The sequence below is a fragment of the Haliotis rufescens genome, unplaced genomic scaffold (assembly GCF_023055435.1).
Source record: "Haliotis rufescens isolate VD_foot unplaced genomic scaffold, xgHalRufe1.0.p SCAF_19, whole genome shotgun sequence".
Lineage (NCBI taxonomy): Eukaryota > Metazoa > Mollusca > Gastropoda > Lepetellida > Haliotidae > Haliotis > Haliotis rufescens.
This window is the reverse complement of record NW_025963879.1, coordinates 9,608,546-9,627,027: the sequence shown is the minus strand read 5'-3', so window position 1 is coordinate 9,627,027 and position 18,482 is coordinate 9,608,546. Positions and strand designations below refer to the sequence as shown.

At 38.4% G+C, this 18,482-nt stretch overlaps 1 protein-coding gene across 3 annotated transcripts in view; it reads right to left on the bottom strand.

The window, feature by feature from the left end:
• The window catches only part of LOC124113324 (ubiquinone biosynthesis protein COQ9, mitochondrial-like), a 70,725-nt gene that overhangs the window by 16,668 nt on the left and 35,575 nt on the right, over positions 1-18,482 (bottom strand). For all 3 annotated transcript variants that reach the window (XM_048398846.1, XM_048398845.1, XM_046473608.2), the window contains exons 4-5: positions 13,893-14,043; positions 10,403-10,487 (exon numbers count right to left, since the gene is read on the bottom strand). In XM_048398846.1, the coding sequence (XP_048254803.1) occupies positions 10,403-10,487; positions 13,893-14,043 (236 nt within the window). The remainder of the gene's footprint in view (positions 1-10,402; positions 10,488-13,892; positions 14,044-18,482) is intronic.

The window sequence follows — 18,482 nt, the reverse complement described above, 5'->3', positions numbered from 1 at the left end:
ACTCGGATCATATCCTTCCACTAATTTATTATTAGCCTTAGAATACCTTTTCGCTACCATCGATATACCACCTCTTAATCCTTTCTCAATAAACAAGTGCATATCGTAATCGGTGAGTAGTTTTAGTTCTACACCGGTCTTCTTCAACAATGCATCCCATGGTAGTCCAGGACTGGAATAGTACCATGCCGGGTCCAAGCCGTATTGTTTTAAACATGTCTTTCTAAATATCTCGAATATATCGGCGAGTAACAGTACATCGGTTTTTAAGTACAGATCGTGATAATCACCTAAATTCTTACAACCTAATTTATCACACACCGTCAGAGCGTGTTCATAATCGGCATCTGTTATTTTAGATTCTGTTAAGTTACTATAGAATGATTCAAGAGGTGGTAATTTAATTTTGTTGAATCTAGACCAATCATCCATATATTCGTAAGGATATACACCTTTTCTCAGCAACAAATGACGAGTTAACCGATCGGTATATTGATTTGTTATCGCATAGTCATCGGGATTGTTCGCGGAAGCTAAATTGTCCAGGGAAGATAACAGAAAATGTACGGAGTCTATGAATCTAAGCCCATTACTTTGCTTTATTCTAGCTTTCCCATCCTTGTCCGTATAATGTATAGTTTTAGTCAACGAGAATGATATATATTTTTCCATATTATTAGGAATGCACGTTAAGCCACCGTCTGTCTTTGAGACAGCTTGCATAATGAGATGAGAATCGTATCCTCTAAGGTTATGAAACACAACGGGGATGGGTATTGTTTGAGAATTCATTTTTGGTTTCAAGTTACACTCGTTTTGCGAGGCTCCCTGATAATTACCCGTGACGTGGCAATGATCTCTTATGGAATCCCTATTCAGGGGTTTATTACAAACATGACAACTCGTTGACCTCTTATAGGCCCTCGTCATCCCTCGTCATACACATGGGTTTCTTACACGATAAATTTTCCCTGATTACTCTCTCTTCATTTTGTAGATATTCTAGGAACTTTCCCGCTGCATCGGGACCTCTATAAATCACAGGCGGGTTTGTTTTCCCATCATACCTTACAACTATATATCCTAACCCACAAGGAATATGTTCTTGAGTTTTGTATGTAAAACTACTATCAGTATTGCGCTCAGTATTTTCTATAGGTTTGATAAGCGCTTCGAAGTCGGCGTAAATTACGTATGGTACTGGCATTTAATTACAATAATGTTCAAATTTTAATATATTTTTCCCCTCTTTAGGCATATCAATCCAGATAGCATTCTGTCCAACACGTCTGCAGTCTGCTTTATGCGCTTCTTATAGATCTTGTCTGCTGTACCATGTAGGCATCTTTTGCAGAAATGTTTCTTTTCCTGCATGTTTTGTTTGATCGTATAATAGTCTGCTTAAACTCTTTATGCATGTATAATGATATTTACCATCTTTTTCGATCAGAAATGAATTGATTCTGGGAATATGAGTCCTGTGTACAACAATTCCTTTAGAAGAATGTCCGAAAACATTTATAGCTAAATTATTTTGCTTTTCCACCTTATCAATTTGTGAGATTGGTGTAGGTTCGTCTATACCATCAAGGTTGAGTCCGTCGTTTGGGGGATAGCTAGAAGGTCTATCCGGATGTTTGTCTATGGGGAACAATGCAGATCTTATGATCATTCTTAAACAGTCATCAGATTTATTTTTTACATTAATTATAGCTTTTTTCTTTTTATAATACGGGGGTAAATCTATATAAGATTCACCTTTGAAAGGCATATAATTTGCTATATCTAAATATAAACTATTGATTTTATCCACACCCCAACCCGAACCTCTATTAGTCCAGCGTTCTAAAGTTTCTTGTATCCTCTGAATTGATGTATCTAATGATGTGTTTATAATATCGGATTCGGTTATAACTTCTTGATTGCTACGGAAATATGGTTCAGTATATTCAGTGCTATCGTCTGCGCTACTTTTACTCAATGACATTTTAATCGTCAGTTGGTATTTTATACTATGTAAATCATCTAACTCCTTGTCAAATTTGCTGGATATGATGGGCTTAACATCATTAACATCCATGTTGGAATTAATATCCATCTTCCAACCTCTTAGATATTTACCAACGCCGGCTGTGGGTACAAATTTTAACTCATCAACGGTGGGTTTATCAACATCATCGGATTGATTATTATCTAGTAAAGCGATCAATTCAGCTTTTCTCATTCGAGAATAACCTCTCAGCCCACTGTTTTTTGCTTGAGCTTTGAGTTCTCTTACAGTCTGGGGTTTGTTGTCTTCCAAACCGAGTAAATCGATCAATTCAGCTTTTCTCATGCGAGAATATCCATGTAGACCACGTTGCTTTGCCAAAGCTTTCAGCTCTCTGACAACATAAGTCATTGTGATTTATAAATACATGTGAACTAATGTCTAATTGGTTTGAATTCTACCCAATCTATTTATCTCATTTCGGTAAGCCTTTTTCCTCTCATAAATAATTTGAAACCGTTTCTTGTCAGCACCGTCACTCTTACATGAACAGTAACTACCTTTTACCCCAATCCCACATACAGAACACGAATAATTAATGTGCCCTTTTCTAATGGAATGGATTCCACAAAAATCCGACATACAGCTCTTTCCACAAATTTGTGATTGGCCCATGCGTATGAATTTACATCTTGATTTGCCTCTCGCCATTGTGATAAATATACACTTCTAGTATCATTTGTCTAAATGCATGTTATCAGCTGAGTCCTGCCCAGCCTAACATAAAAGGTAAATCACATCTCCACTGGTTAGTCATAGCTGTCAGCACTATTTATAGATTAGCAGTCAGGGTGACATGGTTGATAAGACTCACCCTAACTAGGTCATGGTTTATGTGTAGTTATTGTGTAGCTAAAAATAGCAATGACTGATAACCCAAACACTATAAACGCTATCTCGCGGTCTTTTTGTTCCTCTGACGGTGTATAAAACTGACTTATTGTTGGTCTCTGTATTGGGTCAAGTTTTTTTCCATAAACGATGAAGTATTCGTGCATGGCAGATTCAACATCCTTAAACATTTGAATTGAATGTCCTTGTTTACGCAGTTCTTCATGAATAAAATCTAATCTCTCCATTCTGCGCCTGGTCCATTGTGACTGAGATGCTTCGAGTTGTTCTAATGCTTTATTATGTCGTTTAGGCTCCTCTTCAACTTCTTTAGCGTTTGATTCCCTCAGAGTAGAAAATAAATAATTACTCCCCGAAAAAGCTAGAGCATTACAAATAGCCCCACTGACCATCATCGCAATTGTTGCCATATTCAATAATATAAAATATTCAAATGTTTAATTACTACATTATGTCTTCTGGGATAAGCCCTTGTTTGATGAGCATATCTTTTGTAGCCATTGCTAATCCAATATCAAGAATGATCATACCGATATCATAACCATTAAAATCTAGCTTGGGTGGTGTGGCTTTAGTAATCATTTTAGCTATATGGGCATAGCCAATGGCCAAGCCGCTGACCACTGCTGAATGAAACGTTGCGTTTACCAACATTTTACCGTCTGTAACTGGAGTAGTCATGCTTCTTATAGCATTATATGGGGGCTAACCTCTAATTGAACTTGTGGTTGTGTAATCGGGGGTGACATTTTCTCTTCTCCGGTCTTATAAAACAACCATACCGCCGTTATAGCAACAACTCCTAGTGTCCAAGTTTTAATCGGACGACTATGCTCAATATTTGAATTATGCATTAGTTTTTGCCTTCCTTGCTAACGGAGATTTTTCTGGGGTTCTTAGTAACTCTGGCTTGTGATTTCGCAATTGCTGGTATTTCCTCATTCACAATCTGTTGTGATCGTGCAATCGGGGTTATTTCCTCGTTCACTTGTTGTTACGTCTCCACAATCTGTGGTGTCACTTGAGTCTCCATTATTATTAAGTTGGCACGTACGTTTAAATTGACAATACCTAGCCGTTATTAAAGCTGTGGTGAGTGGAGCTAAGAACATTCCGTATCTATGATAAAACTCACAGCTCACTACGCTTATAGCGTGTTCGATGAATGGGTCTTTCTCGAGAGATTCGCATAAATACATGTGATGTTCTGCTGGGATAAGAAGAAATGTACTAGCTACGACTGTGTATAGTTGTAACATAGCCGACCCTATTAATTTAGTCATGGTAGCTCCCATTTAGACTCGTAACGCGTGTACAGTTTTTTAATTTCTTCATCGGTCATGTTATCAATTTTTTCGATGGTATAATTTCCCCCCAAATATTGGAAACATTTTCCACCGGCTACCAAAGCTGCGAGTCTTTCTCTATGTTTATCTAAAGATTTATCTACATCTTGATCTGTATGTTGATCTGGTTCTTTGAGCATATTTTCGATGAGTTTGTCATATTCCATAATGTAATACCTAAGGAGATATCTAAGTCTAACATAATGGAATATGGCATATCCAATACAACCTGAAATAATAAACTGTTGCGAAAGAATAAGGATTTCAAGCCACATTATTACATAATAACCGCTAATGTTCAATATCGTATTTTTGCTACTTTTTGCTATAATTTTGCTATTTTTTTTGCTATAATTTTGCTCAGCAGTTGCTCCATTTGCTAAAATTTTGCTATTTATGCTATAATTTTGCTTAGCAGTTGCTATATCTTTGCTAAGCAATTGCATAAGCAGCAAGTTGATCGGTTTTTAATACGAGTTTACAGTGCTTTGTTGAAGCTAACAGTTTTCTGACTTTATCTCGTTCAAGCTTGGTATAAATAACAGTATTAGTTGTATTTTTGAGTAAGTACCCAAACGCTATGCTGAGTATGTTGACAGGAGCAGGAGGTGGCATACTGCCTAGTGATAAGGGTGGTTTAAAAGAGTGGATAAAAAAGCATTTAAAAGCATTAGGTTCAGTACTGGGAAAGCTCGTTGGGAAAGCCGCGTCTGCACTTCCTGGTATAATAGGGAGTATAGTTTCCTGGCTCTTGAATTCATTAGCTAAGACCACCACTTGGCTTAGTCAAAACTTGTGGGCACTGATCGTAGCAATTGCCGGTCTGTTGTACGTATCCGCTAAAGACTATTTAACCAAATCAGTTCATTAAGAACTATTTAACCAAATCATGAGTAAACCAGCCGCAACTCCACCTACTATAAGCGCTGTTTTTTCATCGATATGTTGTTGATTTTTAGCTGCAATATGTGGTGGCAATTGTGGTTGTGCATTATTAGATGGTTGTGAAACATGTGGTGGCTGTGGCTTGACTATTCCCGTTTCGCCTGTGTTTGTTTTCGTTAATAATTCGGTGTTAATATTTGAATTTATACCTGGTTTTTGTTGATCGGTAGCAATAACAATTTTATTATTATAACCGATCACTTGACTGATCTTAAGTTCCATATTATCTGGAGACATGTATAGTTCCGGCGCATAAACGTAGTCTACTTTGGATTGAGCGTACTGTAATACATCTTGATAACGTTTTATAGAAGATGGTATGTCAACTGATGAATTAATAGCATCCTCCACGTTTGCAACAAACTGTTTTTGTGCATCGAGCGCCGTCCCAGAACCAATAATGGACATTTGTGTTAGCGATTGTGCACCAAGAATTGCCCATACATAAGTTCTTATTGATTCATTAACTTTTACAACTCCTGGGTTAGTAAATTTATTTTCTGTTTTATCATTAAGAAATTCATTCCAAGCGTTTCCAGGTGGTTGCTCAACCTTTTGGACGGTGAAAGCAACACCACCCTTAAAGTTCATAAGATCGTCTCTCCACTCATTACTTGAGAGAGCAAAGCTCGGAAGAATCCGACCTCTTTTCAGTAAATCATCGCTGACTTCTTTAACAGAGTGTGCACCAGCGTACGGAATACCTAGGCCATGGTTAACTCCACTCAGACGCCAATCTTTACTCGTAGAAACATTTAATTCCTGACAAATACATTAGAATGCCCACCTATTGTACGGATTATTTGATGCATTCAATGCTCGATCCTGCGGTAATGGGAAACTAATTTCTTTAAGTATACGTCTAATCTGATAGTACACGTGATATGATAAAACAGACTTATTTAGTTCAAATCCTGGGACAAAAAGAGATACACCACATCCTGTTGTTGCACACCATACGGCAAAGTTTAACTGGTTCTGCCAAAATTGCATTGGATTGTGGAACCAATCGTGCACCATTTTATCGCTAGTTGCCGTGACCCTGTATTTTTCAAAGATATCAGGGAATTTAACAAAAAAATTAGCACCAGAGGTACTTACTAAAATCGACTGATTAGTAATATAAGTTGATTTCATATTTAAGTTATGATATAGTATCTTTGTATATTTAATATGTATGTTACACTCCCGGGAATAACAAATGGTCAGTCTATTCAACTGCTTCATACTATCGATAACTCGGCTGGACAACTTGAAGTCACTCTCTGTGATGTAACTTATTACCCACGGTGGACTAATATAAATGCTGTGAAAAGAAATAATAAGATGTTTATAATAGGTGAAAACAATGTTATTGACAAATACATTATTATACCTGATGGGTATTACAGTGTATGCTCACTCAATGAAGAAATTTTTAAGCCTAATGGAATTAGTCTCAAACAAAATGAGTCAAATGGGATGCTGATTTTAAGCGCTGAAGAAAAGGAAATATTTCTTGAAAAGAACTTAGCAATTACACTTGGATTTAGAGGAGAAATAACATTAGTCGAGACAACATTTGGGGGATATGAATTACCCTATTTAGTTCCCCATAAAGAGTTGTGCATCCATCTTGATCAAATAAGCACGACGGATAATATTCAACTAGAAAGTCCTTCAACTCTACTCAGAGATGTTCCAGTCAAAGATGAAAAATACAATAGCGGTAGAACGGAATCTTTCTCATCATTACAATATAAAAAATTAAAGCGTGGTATTATTTCAGACCTCAAAATTTCTGTATTAGATGTAAAACATCAACCTGTGCATATTGGATACTTGAGTGTAACACTCCATATTATAAATAATGGTTGATTCATCAGGCCCTGGAACACTCAGACAATGTAATACAATTGCGCTTTCCGATCTCGGAGACACAGAAGGATTCGGTAAACCCGGTACCGATGGTAAGTTATACGCTTTACACTTACAAGATAATGTATACAAGCGGAAAGAAGTTACATTCACAGGTAATCTAGGAGATTTAAGCGATGTCGACGTTAGTTGACTCCATTAAAACACTTCGTACAATCTTACTTGCAATGATGATAATAAATGGACTATGATCGAAGCAAAAATCGAGTGGCTACTGAATATCGTCATTACCCCACCTTATGCGATGATGGGTAAGGCACATAATTTAACTAAGATAATAAATAGTGGGGTCGTACTAGGGGCTTATATCCCATCAAAACGAAAAAGTGTGTTAGTCATCCCCCTGCCAGAAAACCCAGGTTATATGTTATTTAGTCGTCCGGCATAAAAATATGTTAGTTTAAATTTGGTTACTGAACTTTAATGATATTAAAGATAACTTGAGTGCAATACCTGATCTTTCTACACTTATTATTGAAGTCTTGTTCAGAGATGCACTGGAAGATGCCTTCGAAATATTACCAGGTCTATCGATTAAACGGCCCAAGAAACACCAAAGTCAACGTTGCAGTATTATTTATATGGGAGTATCACCCGTTGCAACCCTTTAGGGGGGTCAAATTATTAAAAGTGACAGCATTTCTCTTACTAAGATATTCATGCCGTATAATATACATTTAATAAGGTTGAAGCAAGACGAATTAAAGACTATTATATGATATAATAATAATATACACTATGGGTTTATATCCGGCGCTCGATGAAAAGATGGATACTGTTGATGGATTTCGATTACATCAAATAAGCGACATAAAACATCGAATTGAGAAGGAGAGGGAGTTGAGACTTGGATTGTATAAAAAGTATCGCAGAGCTGTGAATGCTCTCGAAGGAGTTGACACCGCGCTTGTAATGGCTAGCATGGGACTCGGTGTAGCCGGTGTTGGTTTATTATCAACTATAATCACCGCGCCTATCGTACTTGGCATGCAAATAGCGGCTGGAGTCTCAGGACTGGCAGGAATAGTGATAAAATTCATTTCTCGTAAGTTGCAAAAGAAAGCATTAAAACATGATAATATTCGGATACTCGCAGAAGCAAAGTTGAACAGCATTGAGGATCATATTTCAACAGCAATGGCTGATTGTAAAATATCCGAGGAGGAGTTTCGTTTAGTGTTGTCAGAACTTACCAAATACAACGTAATGAAGCAGGAGATTCGATCAAATTCTCGTAAAACCAGTGGTATTAGTGAAGACGAGGAAAAAAAGTTCATAGAACAGGGGAGACCAGAAACGTGTCAATTATTCCGTGCCAAAACCAAAGAACTTGTTGGAGATTAAAAATAGATTGCTTACTATCATTAGATCACATTTAAACGAATGCTTACATAAGTATATGATAATGGAGAATTACAAACCAACAAAGGAAAAACTCGAAAAAGCTATCGAAACATTTATGCTCAGGGACAAAATTATCAAATGGACAGAATTACCACGAGGTATATATTATATCAGTGATGTCAAACCAACCAAATACGGTCATCAATTGTTTCTTTCCAATTACTAAGAAGAGTATATAGTCTGGTCTCCTAGTAAAATGAACGAAGAACTTAGTAAAAATGTTGAGTATCACTTTGTTAAAAATAATGGTATACGTATGAATAAAAATAATAGAGAATATTTTCATTACAATTTAGTTTAATCTTATGACGATCGTTAAATCGCATCATCATTTACACATAAAAAATTCCCCCTGTAGTGGTGGTATAAATCCTGCTCCAGTGGAAGTGGTCCAGAACCCCCATTACCTATACTACTCCCCTTGTAATCAACTAAACGTGAAATCCCCTTGTAATCAATGAACAATGAAAATGTGATAAGATCAAATGAAATGGATTTGAAACTTAAAGTGAAGTTGCCGTATGGTAAAAATGTAAATGGGTAACTCTCTGAACTATTTCTCTTCTATTTCTGTACTATTCTAATTCACTATTTGGTAACTTAGAGAGAGATATCCATGTACTACTTGCCCATATGAATGCCAAAAGCCAGCTGAAATAAACTGTGTCTAGAGCATGTGAATTTGGCGCTCATTCAGCAAGAAGCACGTGCTGCATGCCAACTTTAACGCTTTCCGCGAAGCTGTTGTGTACCCATGAATCAACCACAGATTTCAGGAACATGACACTTGTTCCCGGACACTTCAGAACAAGGCTGGTATTATGGAGTTAGATTTTGGCTGGACTAACGAGTCTATGCATAGTCCAATCAAAATCGCGCACCGAAATCGAAATCTGGTTCGTAAAGTGTCATGCAGATTTCTGTTGACTGCAGGATTTGCAAAGCATGTATCCACTAGCTCGTTGTCAACAGATATTTTCTAAATCTTTTCATGTTTTTAATCAAGGTGCTCACGTGATTTGATGCACTTCGCGATGTAAGACCCGTTTTGTCACAATATAGATCTTGATTATCGATCAGATCGTCTTGATTGGGCGCCACCGTTTTGTTTGAAGCAAATGCAAGTGATACGAGAGGTGGAATCTGACTGGTCCATAGGAGAGGCAGAGAAGGGACATAACTCGTAATAGCCACTGGTGGTGCTACGATCGAGCCCAGGAATTCCAGCCTAGTTCGGCAAGGGTGGAAACTTGACTTTTAAAGTCAGTTAACTCCCTTGCCTCGGGAAGATGGAACTTGCCTTGAAACGAACATTAGTTGTTAGAGATACAAAATCTTCGGTCTTCCCATCTCTATATTGAAATTTCATTTTTAGTTGTGATTTTGTCCATGACAAAGTATTTTTAAACAAAATCACTCATAGATCATGGAGAAAATGTGTGAAAAGCTCATTGATATTTCCGGCTTATTTTATAAGACAAATACACATGTAATCTTAATTTCTGTGTACGAAATATTGTCCAGCATACAGTACACAAATACCACTGTAGTCGTAAATCATCATGTCTAGTGATGTTTAATCGTGTTTCATGTTTTCATTTACCAAATTTGCAAACGGCAAAACAAGCACACAAACTCCAATTGCCACCATGACCATAAAACAAAACGTTGCAGTAAAGCAAGGGAAGTAACTGCACGCTATATTGGATAACACTGGAGTCATGTATTTGAGATGCAGAATATTTGAGGTCTTTTTTATTTTTGAAAATGGAAAGAAAATGAAATGTATGGCGGACTTTGTGATGATGCGGAGATGCCTGAGAACCAAGACTTTTTTTAGCCTAATGCAGTGCTGTTAACTGAAGGCGTGCACTGCTCCAGCTGTCACCTGCGGCCAGTGTTCGATGTAGGGGAGTAGCATCCTTAGCCTGCTCTGGACAGCCTTTGCAATGAAAGGTCTTGTTTGGGGTTTCCTGTGAAAGAAACATTTCACAATGAGATATTTTTGCAGACAAAGCTCCTCATAATTTTTTCACGGTTTACAGATCCGCTGACCCTAAAAATCTGCTTAAAGCTAAACATAAGTTGAAAGCATTTTCATTGCTGTTGAGCCCTATCATCACATACAAAAAAAGAGAGTACAAATTGTTTCCCTGATTGTCATGGGCAGCGAAAAGAGGTGTAGTATCTCATAACACTCCATAAATTCATTCACAAATATCTTGTGCTAGAAGTCTGCAGTTCACCTGGATATATAGACAATATATAGCATACTTTCAACACCAATACTTAGGACACACAAATATCCTATTGATCCTATTGATTTGAACAACAAAATATGATGCCATCAATATGATCAAAGAATAAAAATACAGGGCAAAAATGGATTTTGAGAGAATTAAGGATCATGGTCAAAACGCAAACCTGAAAACTTAAAATATTGTTAAACATTGAACATGTATTGAATCCCTCTACCCAACTTAACATATACTGAACCAAATTAAAAACATCACAATCCTAAAATTTGAACATTTTGATCAGTTATCATTGTGGGCCCTTATTGTGTATTTAAACAGTAATGGCCACGTATTGTCTTCAGATAACACCTGTTTTTGTGCAGGTGAATCGATCAAAATCATGTGCACAGCACTATAGTGGCAAAAGTGGTTTTTCACGTGCAACTGGTCACGTGGCCATAATACTGCACGTTTTCAGCCATACTTATTAGCAGTCATTTACGGCCATTTGTCATGCCACGCCTTTCAAATGTGCAGACGGGAACATCCGTAGCTGAAGTCGCAAGGACGATGGGTTGTAGTCGACAGACTGTTTATGATTTTCAGACGCGTCCACCGCAAACGGGTACCACTGCTGATCGCCCTCAGCCAGGTCGACCACGTGTGACGTCACATGCAGAGGATCGTCAGATTGTCTTAGGTCACCTCCGTAACCGATTTTTGATGGCTACATCAACCAGAAATGAACTGTTTAGGGGTAGACTGAGTGCACAAACTGTTCGAAACAGTCTGAGAACTGCTCACCTTCAAGCACGACGGCCATACTGCGGGCCGATTCTGACTCAATTACACAGACGTCAACGTCAATTGTGGGCACAGCGACACTTAGGATGGACTCAGAGGAATTGGAATCAAGTCGTCTTCAGTGATGAATCCCGATTTAATCTTCGATTTGCTGATGGTAGGGGGAGGGTGTGGAGGCGCCGTCATGAACGTTGCGCCCAGTGTTGTGTACAGGAAGTTGACAGATTTCGAGGCGGATGTGTCATGGTGTTGGGTGCTTTCTGTGGCAATGCACGTTCCAGGCTTCTTGTCATCCGTGGCAACCTCAAGGCTGCTGCTTACCGCGACCAGGTACTGGCACCAGAACTTCTGCCTTTTATGGCAGCACATGGACCCGGTTTGATCTTCCAACACGACAATGCCAGACCCCACACAGCAATTTTGACATGGAATTTCCTTCAGAATGCGGGAGTCAACGTCATGGACTGGCCGTCAAGGTCTCCCGACCTCAATTCCATCGAACACGTCTGGGATGCTCTTGGCAGAAGTCTGCGCACTCTCCAGAACCAACCACAGAATTTGCAAGATCTTGGCACCATTTTGCAGCAACAATGGCGTCGTCTTCCCAATCATGTGTTCACAAGCATCACAAGGCCCATGCGGAGGCGTTGTGTGGCAGTTGTCAACGCACATGGTGGCCATACACGCTACTGAACTTGTGTGCCATCAGATTCTCGTGCATGGGACTTATGATTTAAACTGTTGATGTTATTACCGAATACCCTAGGTGCTTGGAACAAATTATGGTTACCACCGTTAATTAAAATCCTTCTTTGGACATTAATGATTAAAAATTACCTTCTCTGATACATTTGTCCGTTGTATATCATATATGGGAATACTTTTAAAAATGTGAAGTTTTTAATTTGACTCAGTATATTTCAAATTTCATTAAAGTTTTCATGGTTGTGACAGGCAATCGTTTTATCTAACATTGAAATCTATGCATTAGTTTTACACTAACACTGTATATTTATAGTTATGGTTGCTTATTTGATACTCCAGGATTTGATTTGTCTACATATTTAAGGTTATTTCATAAATATTTTATGCAGCTTATCTAGAGCTCTGATCATCATAATATTGTCTTTTTTTAAAAATCAAAGCTGCTAAATGTGGCTTGGGAGACAAGAAGGAATAGTTCAATCCTACCACCATGATTGTAAGGGAGAAATCCTTTTCTCTATATTTCTGACACACCTTATTGATATTGATTCAGATGAAGTATATATGTGGTGATCCATTTGTGCAAAACATTTAGATTTTGTCTTAGTTTCAGTTTAAGCTTGAGTTACTTCTATCTAATGTGAAAGCTGAGCCATGACATCGTACAGTCCTCATATCCTTAACAAAATCAGTACTGAAATCACCGCGAATATGAAAACCTTCTGAGGAATGATGGTGTTGACAACTGTCGTCTATCTAGTTGGCATATTGGTGTTGACAAATTGTCGGTCTATCTAGTGGGCATGTTGGTGTCAACAAACTGTTGGTCTCTCTAGTGGGCATGTTGGTGTTGACAAACTGTCGGTCTATCTAGTGGGCATGTTGGTGTCGACAAACTGTCGGTCTATCTAGTGGGCATGTTGGTGCCCTATGCTTCACATGCCGTCTTACTGGTGGATGTTGGTGCCAAATAACACAATCCTGCAGCCCTATGCTTCACATGTCATCTTGCGGGGGATTTTGATGCCAAGGTAACACAGTCCTGCAGCCCCATGCTTCACATGTCATCTTGCTGGGGATGTTGGTGCCAAGGTAACACAGTCCACCAGCCCTATGCTTCTCATGTCATCTTGCTTGGGATGTTGGAGCCAAAGTAACACAATCCTGCAGCCCTATATTTCACATGTCATGTTGCTGGGGATGTTGGTGCCAAGGTAACACAGTCCTGCAGCCCTATATTTCACATGCCATCTTGCTGGCGATGTCGGAGCCAAGGTAACACAGTCCTGCAGCCGTTGTATACGGGCCTGTGGCCTTTCATACAATAAAGAATTGAATTGAATTGAAGTGTTCAAGATAAAAGAAGAAGTAAAAATGCTGTATATTTCAGAAAATCAAAATATTGAAATCAAACTTCCCACTGCACCTTTCCTTTCAGAGAAGAAAAGTTTGAAAAGAATCTAAACAGTTGTTTTCAAAGTATAGGTCACAAACAAAAATGTCCTTGGAAGGATTGACAGACGAACAGAATTCCTTATAACATATACTCCATCCCTTTTATACATATATACTAAAGCTGATTCAGACAACCTAGGGCCAACAATCATACAACAGTGGCCCGGAAATTCTTACTCTGCTCCTTGGGTGTAAAGTTCCTCAACTTCTGCAGCAAGTGCATCTGCAAGCTGCCGGTTAGACCGTGTGTACAAGTAATGAACCAGCTCTGCCCCTCCTCTGGGGAACATACCATGAGCCACTGGTGGCAAACCCTCCATCTCTGCACCTGCAGTAATCAATAAGAAACAAAAGTATTGTAGCTAAGTGACTGCGATATCATGAGAAGAAAGTTGCAGCTTAGTGACTGTAATATCGTCAGATTTTGAAGCTTGGTGACTGTGATATGAGAAGTTGCAGCTAAGTGACTGTGATATCATGAGAAGAAAGTTGTAGCTCAGTGACTGCGATATCATGAGAAGAAAGTTGCAGCTTAGTGACTGTGATATCATGAGAAGTTGAAGCTTGGTGACTGTGATATGAGAAGTTGCAGCTAAGTGACTGTGATATCATGAGAAGAAAGTTGCAACTTAGTGACTGTGATATCATGACAAGTAAGTTGTAGCTCAGTGATTGTGATATCATGAGAAGTCAGTTGTAATTTAGTGACTGATATCATGAGAAGTAAGTTGTAGCTTAGAGACTGTGTTGTAGGAATTATGTTGTAGCTAACTGCCTGTGTTGTGAGAAGTAAGATGTAGCTAAATGACTGATATGAGAAGCAGTTGCTATCTGACTGTGTTGTGAGAAGAAAGATGTAGCTAAATGACTGATATGAGAAGCAGTTGCTAACTGACTGTGTTGTGAGAAGTAACATGTAGCTAAATGACTGATATGAGAAGCAGTTGCTAACTGACTGTGTTGTGAGAAGTAAGATGTAGCTAAATGACTGATATGAGAAGCAGTTGCTATCTGACTGTGTTGTGAGAAGAAAGATGTAGCTAAATGACTGATATGAGAAGCAGTTGCTAACTGACTCTGTTGTGGGAAGTAAGATGTAGCTAAATGACTGATATGAGAAGCAGTTGCTAACTGACTGTGTTGTGAGAAGTAAGATGTAGCTAAATGACTGATATGAGAAGCAGTTGCTAACTGACTGTGTTGTGAGAAGTAAGATGTAGCTTAATGACTGATATGAGAAGCAGTTGCTAACTGACTGTGTTGTGAGAAGTAACATGTAGCTAAATGACTGATATGAGAAGCAGTTGCTAACTGACTGTGTTGTGAGAAGTAAGATGTAGCTAAATGACTGATATGAGAAGCAGTTGCTATCTGACTGTGTTGTGAGAAGAAAGATGTAGCTAAATGACTGATATGAGAAGCAGTTGCTAACTGACTCTGTTGTGGGAAGTAAGATGTAGCTAAATGACTGATATGAGAAGCAGTTGCTAACTGACTGTGTTGTGAGAAGTAAGATGTAGCTAAATGACTGATATGAGAAGCAGTTGCTAACTGACTGTGTTGTGAGAAGTAAGATGTAGCTTAATGACTGATATGAGAAGCAGTAGCTATCTGATTGTGTTGTGAGAAGTAAGATGTAGCAAATGACTGATATGAGAAGTAGTTGCTAACTGACTGTGTTGTGAGAAGTAAGATGTAGCTAAATGACTGATATGAGAAGCAGTTGCTATCTGACTGTGTTGTGAGAAGTAAGATGTAGCTAAATGACTGATATGAGAAGCAGTTGCTAACTGACTGTGTTGTGGGAAGTAAGATGAAGCAAATGACTGATATGAGAAGCAGTTGCTAACTGACTGTGTTGTGAGAAGTAAGATGTAGCTAAATGACTGATATGAGAAGCAGTTGCTAACTGACTGTGTTGTGAGAAGTAAGATGTAGCTAAATGACTGATATGAGAAGCAGTTGCTATCTGACTGTGTTGTTAGCAGTAAGATGTAGCTAAATGACTGATATGAGAAGTAGTTGCTAACTGGCTGTGTTGTGAGAAGTAAGATGTAGCTAAATGACTGATATGAGAAGAAGTTGCTATCTGACTGTGTTTTGAGAAGAAAGATGTAGCTAAATGATTAATATGAGAAGCAGTTGCTAACTGGCTGTGTTGTGAGAAGTAAGATGTAGCTAAATGACTGATATGAGAAGAAGTTGCTATCTGACTGTGTTGTTAGCAGTAAGATGTAGCTAAATGACTGATATGAGAAGTAGTTGCTAACTGGCTGTGTTGTGAGAAGTAAGATGTAGCTAAATGACTGATATGAGAAGAAGTTGCTATCTGACTGTGTTTTGAGAAGAAAGATGTAGCTAAATGATTAATATGAGAAGCAGTTGCTAACTGGCTGTGTTGTGAGAAGTAAGATGTAGCTAACTGACTGATATGAGAAGCAGTTGCTAACTGACTGTGTTGTGGGAAGTAAGATGTGACTGATTGACTGATATGAGAAGCAGTTGCTATCTGACTGTGTTGTGAGAAGTAAGATGTAGCTAACTGACTGATATGAGAAGCAGTTGCTAACTGACTGTGTTGTGGGAAGTAAGATGTGACTGATTGACTGATATGAGAAGCAGTTGCTATCTGACTGTGTTGTGAGAAGTAAGATGTAGATAAAAGACTGATATGAGAAGCAGTTGCTAACTGACTGTGTTGTGAGAAGTAAGATGTGACTGAGTGACTGATATGAGAGGCAGTTGCTAACTGACTGTGTTGTGAGAAGTAAGATGTAGCTAAATGACTGATATGAGAAGCAGTTGCTAACTGACTGTGTTGTGAGAAGTAAGATGTGACTTAGTGACTGATATGAGAAGCAATTGCTATCTGACTGTGTTGTGAGAAGTAAGATGTAGCTAAATGACTGATATGAGAAGCAGTTGCTAACTGACTGTGTTGTTAGAAGTAAGATGTAGCTAAATGACTGATATGAGAAGCAGTTGCTAACTGACTGTGTTGTGAGAAGTAAGATGTAGCTTAATGACTGATAAGAGAAGCAGTAGCTATCTGACTGTGTTGTGAGAAGTAAGATGTAGCAAATGACTGATATGAGAAGCAGTTGCTAACTGACTGTGTTGCGGGAAGTAAGATGTGACTGAGTGATTGATATGAGAAGCAGTTGCTAACTGACTGTGTTGTGAGAAGTAAGATGTAGCTAAATGACTGATATGAGAAGCAGTTGCTAACTGACTGTGTTGTGAGAAGTAAGATGTAGCTAAATGACTGATATGAGAAGCAGTTGCTAACTGACTGTGTTGTGGGAAGTAAGATGTAGCTAAATGACTGATATGAGAAGCAGTTGCTAACTGACTGTGTTGTGGGAAGTAAGATGTGACTGAGTGATTGATATGAGAAGCAGTTGCTATCTGACTGTGTTGTGAGAAGTAAGATGTAGCTAAATGACTGATATGAGAAGTAGTTGCTAACTGACTGTGTTGTTAGAAGTAAGATGTAGCTAAATGACTGATATGAGAAGCAGTTGTTAACTGACTGTGTTGTGAGAAGAAAGATGTAGCTAAATGACTGATATGAGAAGCAGTTGCTAACTGACTGTGTTGTGAGAAGTAAGATGTGACTGAGTGACTGATATGAGAGGCAGTTGCTAACTGACTGTGTTGTGAGAAGTAAGATGTAGCTAAATGACTGATATGAAAAGCAGTTGCTAACTGACTGTGTTGTGAGAAGTAAGATGTAGCTAAATGACTGATATGAGAAGCAGTTGCTAACTGACTGTGTTGTGGGAAGTAAGATGTAGATAAATGACTGATATGAGAAGCAGTTGCTAACTGACTGTGTTGTGGGAAGTAAGATGTGACTGAGTGATTGATATGAGAAGTAGTTGCTAACTGGCTGTGTTGTGAGAAGTAAGATGTAGCTAAATGACTGATATGAGAAGCAGTTGCTAACTGACTGTGTTGTGAGAAGTAAGATGTAACTAAATGACTGATATGAGAAGCAGTTGCTATCTGACTGTGTTGTGAGAAGTAAGATGTAGATAAATGACTGATATGAGAAGCAGTTGCTAACTGACTGTGTTGTGAGAAGTAAGATGTGACTGAGTGACTGATATGAGAAGCAGTTGCTAACTGACTGTGTTGTGAGAAGTAAGATGTAGCTAAATGACTGATATGAGAAGCAGTTGCTATCTGACTGTGTTGTGAGAAGTAAGATGTGACTGAGTGATTGATATGAGAAGTAGTTGCTAACTGGCTGTGTTGTGAGAAGTAAGATGTAGCTAAATGACTGATATGAGAAGAAGTTGCTATCTGACTGTGTTGTGTGAAGTAAGATGTAGCTAAATGACTGATATGAGAAGCAGTTGCTAACTGACTGTGTTGTGAGAAGAAAGATGTAGCTAAATGACTGATATGAGAAGCAGTTGCTAACTGACTGTGTTGTGGGAAGTAAGATGTAGCAAGTGACTGATATGAGAAGCAGTTGCTAACTGACTGTTGTGAGAAGAAAGATGTGACTGAGTGACTGATATGAGAAGCAGTTGCTAACTGACTGTGTTGTGAGAAGTAAGATGTAGCTTAAAGACTGATATGAGAAGCAGTTGCTAACTGACTGTGTTGTGAGAAGTAAGATGTGACTGAGTGATTGATATGAGAAGTAGTTGCTAACTGACTGTGTTGTGAGAAGTAAGATGTAACTTAATGACTGATATGAGAAGCAGTTGCTATATGACTGTGTTGTGAGAAGTAAGATGTAGCAAATGACTGATA